The 12,927-nt window shown below is 45.9% G+C and overlaps 1 protein-coding gene across 1 annotated transcript in view; it reads right to left on the minus strand.

Moving 5' to 3' along the window:
• The window catches only part of HDAC9 (histone deacetylase 9), a 2,824,806-nt gene that overhangs the window by 821,340 nt on the left and 1,990,539 nt on the right, over window positions 1–12,927 (minus strand). The window contains exon 22 of the mRNA XM_078663676.1: window positions 3,975–4,093. Within this exon, the coding sequence (XP_078519802.1) occupies window positions 3,975–4,093 (119 nt within the window). The remainder of the gene's footprint in view (window positions 1–3,974; window positions 4,094–12,927) is intronic.

Below are 12,927 nucleotides of genomic sequence, written 5' to 3' on the forward strand. Positions count from 1 at the left end.
CTCCCTCTCCTTGAACTAGTATTTCCTTTGCAGGGCGTCGAAGGCAAGGATTCCGTCTCTCTCCCAAATGTCCTTGATCTGGGAGATCCCAATGAGATCCCACCAGTCGAAACCCCTTGTTTTCCACAGGCTGCCCAATCTCTCCGAGCTTCACAACGGGGTCGCCAGAGTGAGTTTACCCTCCCATTTGAGGGATCGAGTAGCTGTGTGCCACACATGTACCGCGTGGGCCGCTGGCCTGACAACGGGAAACCGACCTCTCCTAGCATACAGAGCCCTAGAGAAATCCCTCCCTGGCATCTGGCCCCGATCCATTGCATATCTGGGATCTAAAGGAGACCCGTAAATAGAGTGGTTTATCGCCGCCAGTTGGGAAGCCCAATAATATTTCTTGAGGTCCGACAGTCCGATTCCTCCGTCGTACCAAGGAAGAGTAAGCTTGGAGAAAGCTATGCGGGGCCTACTGTCCCAGAGAAGCTGTCTTTAGAGGGACTCTATTTCTGTAAAATATGAGGGGGACACTGGGTCCATTGTGTTCTGGAGCGCATACAAGAAGCGGGAAGGGCCATCATTTTAAACAACACCGCTCGACCCAATAGGGAGAATGACAGCGACTTCCATCTCGCCACATCTCTCCGAAATCTGGCAAGAGGAGGACCCAGGTTATTATCATATCTCAACTTTGGATCCATAGTCACAAATATTCCCAGGTACCATAATCCTACCCTCTCAACCTTTACCGGGCAGGAGCCCGGAATAGCCGGTGGGTCTCCGCTGATGACAAAAAGCACCGACTTCGACCAGTTAATGGCGAAGCCAGAGTGCCTCCCGAATATGGCCAGGACATCCACGAAACAAATCATTGATTCTCTGGGAGTGGTAAGATAAAGCAGAATATCATCTGCGTATAACGAAATCTTGTCTTCTCACTCCGACATCCAGCGCAGACCTCTTATCGATCGATCCCAACGAATCCAGGCCGCCAGTGGCTCGAGTGCCAACGCAAATAAAAGTGGGGACAGAGGACAACGCTGTCGTGTACCCCTGCCCAAAGGGAAGTCCGCGGATTTGTGGTTATTTACCACCACCCTGGCTATAGGATCTGTATACAAGAGACAAACCCAGCCAATGAATTCGTGGCCAAAACCCAACTTCTCCAAGACTGCAAATAGGGCCACTAGACTCTATCAAAGGCCATGGTAGCATCAAGGGACAGCAGGATCACAGGTTCGTGAATGCGTAACGCTCCTCCCAGGATTCCTTGTAACGTCTGCAGGTTAAGGGGCATGTTTCGGTGCGGCATCAAGCCAGACTGGTCTGGATGGATCAGAGTGGTAATGACCTTGACCAACCTTGTCGCCAGCAGTTTTGCTAGGACCTTGGGTTCTGCATTTAGGAGCGAGATTGGCCGATATGAAGAGCACGTTGTCCTAGGTTTGCCCTCTTTGTGGATAACTATGATATTAGCAATTCGTAGATCGTATGGGAGCTGGCCTTTTTCTTTACTCTCGACAAGCATGGCCCGAATAAGCGGTGCTAATTTATTCGCGCTGAGTTTATCCAATTCTATGGGGATTCCGTTCGGGCCTGAGGCCTTACCGGAATGAACCCCCCGAATAGCCTGAGCCACTTCATCGTTGTGAAGGGGAAGTCCAGGTGCTCCCTGTCTTCATCCGACAGAATGGGCATTTGAATGTCTTGTATCATTTCCACGTTATCTGTCTCCGAATAGGTACCTTCAGATGCATACACCGAATTATAATAAGCCGAGAACTTGTCCACAATCAGTTGCGGATCCGTCACACTACCGAATCCTTCTATCTGAAACTCTGGCACCAATCTCAACGCCCACTCCCTTTTCTCTAGCCACGCAATCAGCTTCCCTGCTTTGTCTCCATGCTCGTATTCTGTGCTCTGGGTATCTGCATGCTGCACTCTGGCCCTCCATCTGGCCAAGCTTCTGTACTCATCTCGTAGGAGCCTCAAGCGGTGCGACCCCTCGGGAGTGGCAGCCCTCGACATCTCCCCCTCCATGTTCGTTAATTCCGTCTCCACTCTCCCTACCTCTGCCCGGCTCTTCCTCCTTCTCCCAGAAACTAACGATAGAATTTCCCCTCTGATAACTGTCTTGTACGCCTCGCACAGAGACGGTGCCGACTCCACCGTTACTAAGTTTTCTTGGAAGTATCTTTCTGTGACCTGTATCGCCTCTTTCTTCATGTCAGGGTCTCGTAAATGCCAGGCGTTTATAGGGGCAATCGTACCCACATCTCTTTGTCACACCTCCATCCTAGGCCAGACCGGGGAGCGATTGAAGATCCCCCTACCCACATGACGCACCTCGCGGATCCATGCAGCCTGTGATGTCGGGACCAAGACATAGTCTAATCTTGATAAGGAGTGGTGCACAGCAGAGGCGTGCGTATAATGTGTTCCGCCAGGATTTCTCAGTCGCCACCCATCGGTAAGCCCAGTAGTTGCAATACAATCCGACAACCACCTCTCGGACTGTGTCAGAATTCGAACTGGGTGTCTATCCACTTCCCCATCTATTACCGCATTAAAGTCTCCACCCACAATCAGGAGCCCCACAGGTAAAGTTAGAAAAATTGCGCAAAGATCTTGGAAGTTGTCTATCTGCAGACCAGGAGGAACATACACCGACAAGAAATTTACAGTCCTCCCCTCCCACAATCCCGGAATGCCAATGTATCTACCTCGTTTGTCAGTCCATGTGGCCTGGACAGTCAGTGGGAAGGAACTTCTAACCAGGATACCTACCCCCCTGACTCAAGGCACATTTAATTTCAATAGAGGCATAGTCTGCAGAGTATATATCCAAATGAAACAGATGGAAGAACATCCTAACTGAAAGCAACAATGAATAAATGTAGACTACAGAAAGTAAATAAAAACAATCAGGTATTTACACACTTCATATGTCAAGGAGAAATATGTTTATTAAGAGAGAATGATATGCTCTAATAAACATAGTACATTTTGAATGGTTTTGTTTTTTTAGATAGAAAGAGTTTAAGCACAAGACGAAGGATGCATATTTACCCTGGATGACACTTCTTCTTTCAAGATGTCAAGGTACAGGGATTATTGCTAATTGCTAACATGAACACCTGAAGTTTCAGATTTACAAAAAAGTTGAAAACTACAGCAGGACTGGCAGCAGATTGTCCAATTATTTCTAACTAATTACTTTCTCTCATAAAATGACTATCATATAGACATTCCCATACTTAAAGCACAGCCTAGTGCACCACTTGTTTCAGGCTTAAGTTGAAGGGTCCATTCATGTGTGGGAATAGTTTTTACCACATGTGCATGAAGCACTCCAGTGGGAACATTTATTTCATTCTATGCACCACATGTGGCAGAACTGCAGGGTTAGATGTTGGTCGGCAAAGATCTCATAGCTTCAATATACTGTTACCATACTCGTTTTCAGTGCGCATACTTAAGTATTTCTTTATTTCACATTTTTAAATATCGCAACTCAGCCAAAACTATACCTCAGTGTGCTTTCCAGGAAAACAACAACAGTGATTAAGATCTCCATACGAAATAAATATAAGGCTGCAGGGGCTAACAAAGCATGTGACAAATACCAATGCAGATAATGTATGGAAAGAAGCAGAGGGAAAAACAGAAAGAGTAGATGGAAAACAGTTAAGGGTTACGAGTGAGAGAGCTATGAAGAGAGACTGAATAGCAGAAAGAGAGCAACATGTGGGCAGAGAAAGAGACAGGAGAAAGAGCAAAAATAGGAAAGGGTCGAGGAGAGAAACAGTAAAAGGTGTGAACAGGAACTAAAGGGAAAGGTCAAGGAAGGCAGACAAAGAGTAGGGGAGAAAGTATGAGTAGAAGGGTTATTCAGAGGAAGAGAAAAACAGAATACCAGTTACCATCAAGACGGAGAAAAGGGGTGTAAATAGGATGAGCCTTGGCATCCATTTACTTACATTTAGCTGTAACTTGGTATCCACCCAGAGGAGGCTCGTGTCCTTCAATTGCATCAAAACCAGCTGATACCAAGACGATGTCTGGATCAAACTCAGTGGCAATGGGCATTACAACAGTCCTGATTGATACAAAAAGAAGAGTCTTTATAAAGTTTGCAGTGTTATACATACATTTAAGCCATGGCAGTGAATATGTGTATACAAATATCAAATTTCATTTTATTAACTGAGAGCATTGAAATTGGCCTGTGAAAAAACAATGTTTGCTGTCTTACATATGTCATGTTACTATTAGTTTACAAATGATACAAACTCTCCTAATAGTCAGACGGCCTCTTGAATGTGATTCTGTTTTGATTAGGCACCTTTTTAAAATCAAATACAAATGAAATTACATGGCATAACATATATGCAGATTACAATATGATAATTTGTTAGAGAGAGAGTCATGTCATTCTGAGCAAACCACTGTACCCCCTTTACCACAAGTGTAAAAAAAAAGAATTTGTAAAAGCAGTACTGTGCGATGAATAATACTGTCCCAATTGCATACTCTGACCCATCACTTTTGCGGGAGCCTGAAGTTTAGCTAAGAATGGTATTTAAGACCAAACACCGAATTTACTGATTTCGTCCCTCGGGAAATCCTAATGGCTCTTGAAGGGTTAAGGCACCTTTGCCACCATGTTAACGAGGACATAAAATATGCATACAACAATCAGATTATTAATCTTCAGTCAATGATGAGAGGGTGATGAGGTTTCAACACCTTTATATATCTTAAAGGATTAGTATTGTTTTGTCATCCTTATTCGGATTAGTTGGGCTACAAAAATATCAATAAAAGGTTGATTAATGACAGCATAAACCAATACAAAGTGTTCCATAAAGGAAATTGTCACTGAGCTAGCTAAGGATCCTAACTTATCCTAAATGGAACATCTTAAGAGTTCCTTTCAGAAAATAGCAAAGCTCAGAATATAAGAAGAACTACCCACATAGAGAAATTCTGGTAACTCAGCTGAGTTCCCCAGAGCTGCAGTAGCAACCAATAAAAATATAATGAACTTTGAATTTGCATTGATCAAGGAAAGGGTCTTTGGACAAACAAATAATAAAGTCACCTTTAAGTAGTAGCTTTCAGCAACAGACATAAAGGACCAACTCTCCATTAGAAGAGTCGAACGCAGGGTAAGAAGATTTGGATCACAGTCTTTTAGAGTCTCCTCCTAACTAGCTAGGAACACTCATTAATATAAAATCACACAATAATGTATTGAAACTTTTTAGACAGTAGCTCCTCTCAACCAAAGGAAACCGCTCATCCAATGGTGTCATCAACATCCAATGCTTCTTCTTTCGATTCCCACGGTAAACATTCATGACGGTATAGTGTAAAACATTGTTGCAGAAATTTGTTACATGGAGGAAAGTTCTCATGAGACCCTTCTTATCTAACCTAAAAGATGTGATGTATGTCCATTGTGAATACAAAACAAGTCAGATAGGATGAGGCAAACTAGCAATAACATTCTGTGAACCATTCAGAAGATATATCCAAATCATTATTTATTCAAGCAGTCACATCAAAGTTCATTGTATTTGGTAGGTGATCTAATGTGGTGTGCTGAGGCTAATGAAACATCAGCTTAATGTCAGCACTAGGAAAAATTTTCTAAATAAACGTCTTTTAAGTTAGGAGCAAGATTTGAAAGAAAAAGGCTTTTATGTGTAAATAAAGGGGCACATTATAGAATAATTGCCCAGTACATGATTTTTCTACATAATTTCATATACTTTATTAGGAACAATTGTTACTTACCTGTAAACAGGTGGTTCTCCAGTATTGGTGTCTTTCATAGATTCACATGCTTGAATACTCCCCGTCGTCGGAGTGGGAGTCCCACGGTAAATAAAATAGCAAAAATATACTAATAATATGTATATGTAAAACATTAGAAAACAGGCAGTAAATGCCTAGACATAATTCCTCATAGGAATACATGAATAGAGAAAAAACACTTGTAGCCTATTCCTGTCATCATGTTGGTCCAAACTGTAGCCAATCACGCGCCAGCAGCCCTCCAGAACCTTCTCCTCAGAGCTCAGCACCTCAGATTTTCGTAGCACAAGAGTGACCACAGAGTCTATGAGGAGAAGAGAGCCTCTGAGGGGAGGAGGGTGGGTCGCATGTGAATCTATGAAAGACACCAATACTGGAGAACCACCTGTTTACAGGTAAGTAACAATTGTTCTTCTCCAGTATTAGGGTGTCTTTCATAGATTCACATGCTTGAATATAGAAAAGAAAGCAGCACTATCCGAAGAAAAAACTTCCCAGTCATGATACACATGCACAGATTTGTAATACCAATATGTATATAGTCATGCAAGACATACAGTAATAAGGAAAAAAACATAATGGAGGAGGGAAGACAGAGGCTCACCTTACTGAAAAAGATTGTGAAGCACAGCCTGTCCCACTGCAGTATCTGCTTCGTTGATGGCATTCAGGCAGTAGTATTTCGTAAACGTGTGCCTGCTTGACCACGTGGCTGCTCTGCAGATCTGATGCAGCGGCACACCGGCAAACAGGGCAGTTGAAGAAGACATCTCCCTGGTGGAATGGGCCCTCACTGAAGTTTGTAGAGGCTTGCCTGCCTGTTGATGGCAGAAAGCGATAGCTGAGGAAACGCAACGAGCAATTGTAGGTTTGGTAACTGGACGCCCCTTGTGAAAATGTCCATAAGCTATGAACAGTGGAAATGTGCGAAATAATCCTTTGAAAAATTGGCGTATTATCCTGGAAGAACAAAGTGAAGTGACGTCATCCTGGCGGAAGCGGGAAATTGCCACCAGAAAAACTCTCAAAGTTGAATGCGAGAGTCCAGATTGAGCAAGTTGCAAAAAGAATGGAAGGAGCTGCGCAGGCGTGGAATGAATGGGATGGACCCCAGCAGCTGCGCACCAATGGCAGAATCTCTTCCATTTAAGTTTATAGGTTTTAACAGTTGACGGAGCTCTGGCCTGAGCGAGAATGTCTCTACAGTCTGGTGGGATGGCTAGGTGAGCAAATTCAAGGTGCTCAGGTTCCAAGCTGTCAAATGCAGAGAGGAGGGGTCTGGATGGCAAATCTGACCCTTGTCCATCGTGAGAAGGTCCACCCGAGGATGAAGACGGATGGGCTCGCACTGGGATAGAAGAAGTAGTTCTGAAAACCACGCTTGACGAGGCCATCTGGGGGCGATTAGAGGAATGTCGCAAGGCTGTCTCCGCATCTTCCACAATACCCGAGGCACCAGTGGAATTGGGGGAAAAGCGTAATCAAACAGATTGCACCAATTCATCAAAAGGGCATTGCCCTGAGACCCTCTGTGGGGATGCCAGCTTGCATAAGACGGGCATTTCCGGTTCTGTGGTGTGGCAAAGAGATCCAGCGGTGGATGCTCCCATCTCTGAAAAATCAGCTCGAGCGATTGTTGGTGCAACTCCCACTCGTGGGTCGATGACGTGGACCTGCTGAGTGAATCCGCTAGGATGTTGGAAACGCCTGGTAGATGGACTGCAGTGAGAGTGACTTGGTGACTTAGAGCCCAGTCCCAGATCGACTGCGCCAGATGCAACAAGATTGGAGACTTTGTTCCGCTCTGCTTGTTTATATAATGCATGCTGGTTGTGTTGTCCGTCTGTATAAGGACTGACTCTCCTTGGATCAAGAGATGAAAGGACTTGAGCGCCAGAAAAATGGCCATCAGCTCCAGCCTGTTGATGTGCCAGGCTCTCTGAGGCAAGGTCCACTTGCCCTTTATGGACAGGCCTTGAAGATGAGCACCCCATCCTTCCAACGAGGCGTCCATTGTCAGAGTAAGTTCTGGGGTGATGGAAAGGAACGACGACCCTGTCGAAAGATTGGATAGCTGAGCCCACCATTTGAGGGCCGCTCTCATGCAGGTGGTGACACAGACTATGTCGTTGAAGGAACCGGTGACCTGACGCCACTGTCCATCCAGTTCCTCTTGAATGGCTCGTGTCCATTGTCTGCAATTTGGGATCAATGCAATGCACGATGACGCCATTCTTAGAAATGATTTTAATAGTCGTACTGAAACGGACTGTCTTGTCCGCAAAAGAGCACAAAAGCGCGTTCATGAACTTGAAACTTCTCTACAAAATTAAACCCTTCCTCCCCTCCAAAGATCTGAAACATGCCACCCAGGCACTTGTGCTCTCAAGAATTGACTATGGCATTGCTGTACTGACTGGAACAGCCAAGTCACACCTGGGACCCCTCAACTCCACCCTCAACGCTGCCGCAAGAATGATCACAGGAACAAAGAAATTTGACCACATCTCACCGGCGCTCAAAGAACTCAAATGGCTTCCGATTGACCAACGAGCCAACTTCCGCACAGCCTGCCTCACACATAAAGCCTTGCATACAGGCAAACCAGAATACCTGGCCTCTAAACTCAAAAGGGCTGGTCAATCCAGGAACCTCAGAAGCTCCAACACACTCCTGCTCATCCCGCTGAAATCACAGAAACGCAAGACCTCTAATAAATCCTTTGCGGGGAACGCTCCCAGGATTTGGAACTCCATCCCCCCACATATCAGAACGACCGCCTCCTTCCCACAATTCAAAACGCTACTCAAAGCCCTCTTCCTCGATCGCTCCGGTGCTTAGCGAGAAGCCCATCTCCCAACAGCAGAAATATGGTATCCTTTGCGGAACTCAAATCTAACCGATTCGCCCCCGAACTCAGTCTCTTATGGCGTTATTATTGCTGTTGTTTTGTTGGTGTACAGGCTTTATTCCCCTCCTATCGTTTCCGATTCTTGTATTCTATGTTTATTGCCTTGGTTGCATTTCTCTATTTGCTGTGAAGCGCTCTGATACCCCCTGGGTCCAGCTAGCGCTATACAAAACTTCAATAAATAAAAAAAAATTGAAGAATCTTTTGTTGTCGCTCCTGAGACACAAATGCTTTTGCAAGAGTTGTATTTAACGTTGCCTCTAAAAAGTTCTTGCAGGTTGCTGGATGCAATTGGGACTTGGCCATGTTGATGGATAGACCGAGGGAGCGAAACACTTCCTGACAAAGGCGAGTGTCCTGAAGTAGCTGTGTACGAGACTGTGATTTTAGGAGACAGTCGTCCAGGTAAGGAAAAATCTGTACACCCTGAAGACGTAGATAAGCTACCACAGGAGCCAACACCTTCGTAAAGACACAAGGGGCTGAACAGAGGCCGAAAGGTAGTACTCTGAACTGGAAATCCCTCCGTCCTACGCGGAAGCGTAAATACTTCGATGTCGCGGTGAATAGGGACATGGAAGTAGGCGTCCTGGAGGTCGATAGTTGCCATGAAATCTCCCATTGATAGCAGTCGCAAGATCTCCACCAGCGTAAACATGCGGAAGGATTGGCACTTAAGATATTTGTTGAGTGCTCGTAAATCCAATATCGGTCGCCAATCCAGCGTCTTCTTTACGACAAGGAAAAAACGGGAATAAAATCCCTTCCCCCTTTGAGACTTGGGTACCAGTTCGACGGCCCCTTTCCGTATCATAAGGCGAACTTGATGTAATAGTTCCCTGTTGTGTGCTGTTGGCGGGCCGGAAGGTGGAGTGGGAGGAGGAAGTTTGATGAACTCCAGAGCATGACCTTTCTCTATGATGTCCAGAACCCAACGGTCCGAGGTGATGGAGGACCATTGAGAACAGAACAGGGAGATTCGACCTCCAACTTGTTGGGGCAAAGGCAAGTCATTGTCGCTTGGGAGTAGATCCCCTGTAAGAAGATCTCCCTCTGTAGGTTTTTGATGTCTGCTGATGGGAAGAGTGCTGCTGGGTGTTAGAATAGCGTTGGTTGCCTTGGTTGTAGGGACGGTATTGACTGTTTCCTCCTCGAAAAGTAGACGAGGTGCTGCGTCCACGCGCACCCCGAAAGGGCTGTTTCCGAAACTGCAAAGTTCCTAGAGAGCGAGCAGTGTCAGTGTGTTTTTTGATGGACTGTAAAGCTTCATCAACATGAGCCCCAAACAAACCTCTTGTCGGAAAGATGTAGAACGCAACCAACCTTGCCTGCGTAGAACAGCCGCTCCAGCGAGTTGCCGGAAACCAGTACAGGCGATGTCAACGGCTCAATCAATTATCTCCTCCGATGTTCTCTCTCGTTCTTGGAGATGTTGCAAGACTTCCGCCTTTGAAGCATCTGGAATCAAGGCCACATAAGCTGTCATGCCTGCCCACATCTGGCGGTCGTAACGCCCCAAAATGGCCAAAGCATTGGCCGCTCTCACTGTGGTGGAAGCCATCGTGGAAAACTTGCGGCCTATAGCATCCAGGCGACGACCTTCGCGATCTTGTGGGGCAGTAAAAGCAGATGCAAGATTGCGCGACCGACGCTGAGCTGCTAGTGTAACCACTGAATCGGGTTTTGGCTGTCCAATGAGGCACGCTGGAGTGCCGACCGGTGCTTTGTATTTCTTTTCTAATCTGGGCATCTGACCTGTAAGTGTATTTGGGGTCTGCATCAACTTCACTCCTTCAGCCCAGATAAAGTCAATAATTGGTACAGTATGAACCTGTTTAAATGGCTGATTCTTAAAATCATAGAGAAAACAATCCTCCTCTCTTTGGATTCTAGGCAACTTGAAGCGTTGGGCTGCCCTATCCATCAGCTGATGGAAACTCGCAATATCTACAGAAGGAGAATCCCCTGGTGTGACCGGAGATGGGGACGGTGTTTGAACTTGGTAGTTATCCCACTCCGCCATATCCGCATCATCATCATCTCGAACCTCGCCATCTTCGTGGTCTGGAGAACCTTCATCCTCTTCATCGGCATACACAGTCGTGTGTATCCGCACAGATGTTTGAACTTGAGGAGCAGAAGTAGGCAGAGGTGTCAGAGGAGCCGGAGCCGGCACAGTAACAGGCGGCACAATAGAAGGGGCTGCAGGCACTTGTGGAGATGACGGAAAACGTCTATTGTAGTCGTCCAACATATGTTGGAGATTAGAGATGAGCGACAAGGGTAACGTAGCCGTAGGAACTTGAACCGGCGTAGTTTCCTGTTGGAAATATTGGTCCTCATCATCATTACTGTAATCTTGGCACTTGATGACCAAATCAGATGGACTACGTGCAGCTCTAAAAGACTTGTGTACATCTTCTTCTGAGTCCTGCTCCGAGTCTGTGGCAAGGGAGGCTGTGGATCACTGGTGATGGAAATTTAGTCCACAGGCACCTTGCGCGTTGGTGAAGAGGTTCCACATCGGCAGATCCAGTGGACGGCAACGGCAACAATGGCAGCGAGGCAAACGCAGAAGAAATTGCCGATGGAGCCACACTGGCAGAATCCGGTATTGGCGACGGTACCACCGTCGACGGTAATGGCGTCGACGCTGTCTTCGTCGACGAAGTCGACGACGAAGATGACTTCTTTTTCGTCTACGGAGCGGTCGTCGAGGGTTCGGACGTCGACATGGAGGCCATCGACGAGGAGGTCGTCGACGGTGCGGCCGTCGACGGGGCCGTCGACGAGTGTGATTTCTTCACGCTCTTCGTCGACGAAGACTTAGTCGTCGACGGGAGAGGCTTTTCCGTCGACGACGATGCAATCGGAATGACAGATGGTACAGTCTTGAAACTCAGTGTTACCTTCGTCGACGACGAAGACATCGACGAGACGGTCGTCGATGTACCAGATGCAAACGTCGTCGTCACTGTCGTCGTCGACGAACCGGAGATGGCAGATTTCGCCGTCGCAACGACTGTTGACGCTCCCATCGACGCAGAAGCATGTTTGTTCACAAAAACATGAGCAGAAGATGCAGTAGACGCCTGAGAGCCAGGTCTCGTGGGCGTGGACGTAGTAGGTAATGGTGAAGACACCGCAGGGGCCAAAGAGAGGGACGTCTTCTTCTTCTTGAGGAAAGGTGAGGGCAACTCCTGCACACTACTACGTTTTGACACTGCTTGGGAACGACCAGATGTTAAACTTTCGGCATCAGAAAGTACCCCATCTTTGTCTTTAAGTCTATGAAGCCATAACAGAAGACTGACTTCTCTGTCCTTTAGAGTTGTTGTGGAGAAAGTTCTACAGAACTTACACTTTCCCACATCATGGTCGGGGTAAAGACAGTAAATACACTTACTGTGTGGATCTTCTGAATAAAGACGCAGCTTTCCACAAGAAGAGCAAGGTCTGAAGAGAGATTTCTTAGTAGACATTCTGAAAATTACAGGAAAACCTGAAGAAACTGAGAAAACTGAGCAGAGCTCAGGAAGACTCCCTTACACACGACGTGCGGTAGGAAATCTGAGGTGCTGAGCTCTGAGGAGAAGGTTCTGGAGGGCTGCTGGCGCCTGATTGGCTACAGTTTGGACCAACATAATGACAGGAATAGGCTACAAGTGTTATTTCTCTATTCATGTATTCCTACGGGGAATTATGTCTAGGCATTTACTGCCTGTTTTCTAATGTTTTACATATACATATTATTAGTATATTATTGCTATTTTATTTACCGTGGGACTCCCACTCCGACGACGGGGAATATTCAAGCATGTGAATCTATGAAAGATACCCTAATACTGGAGAAACACACTTTACCCTTCATAGATGATTAATGAATATATTATTTACAGTCTTAATAGGGATTCTTTCATGTTTATGAAGTAAGCACATTTTTTCTAGGTGTACATTTTTCTACGTGAAAACATTTTTGCAGCAGTTTAAATGTATTCTAAGGTGCAAGTCTAAAATGGTCGGCAGCAGTTTTAATGCATTCTAAGGTGCAATTTGGACATTGTCTCTATGTCAAATTTTCATTTTAACAGTAATTTCCTCCACTTTCTACTTCTGCACATCAGTAATAATTGTGCTCCTCACACCCTATTGTTCTATGAAGAGCAGGATCAAGAAAGCATGCTGAAAAGTACTCTGTG

This window comes from Lissotriton helveticus, chromosome 10 (genome assembly GCF_964261635.1).
Source record: "Lissotriton helveticus chromosome 10, aLisHel1.1, whole genome shotgun sequence".
Classification (NCBI taxonomy): domain Eukaryota; kingdom Metazoa; phylum Chordata; class Amphibia; order Caudata; family Salamandridae; genus Lissotriton; species Lissotriton helveticus.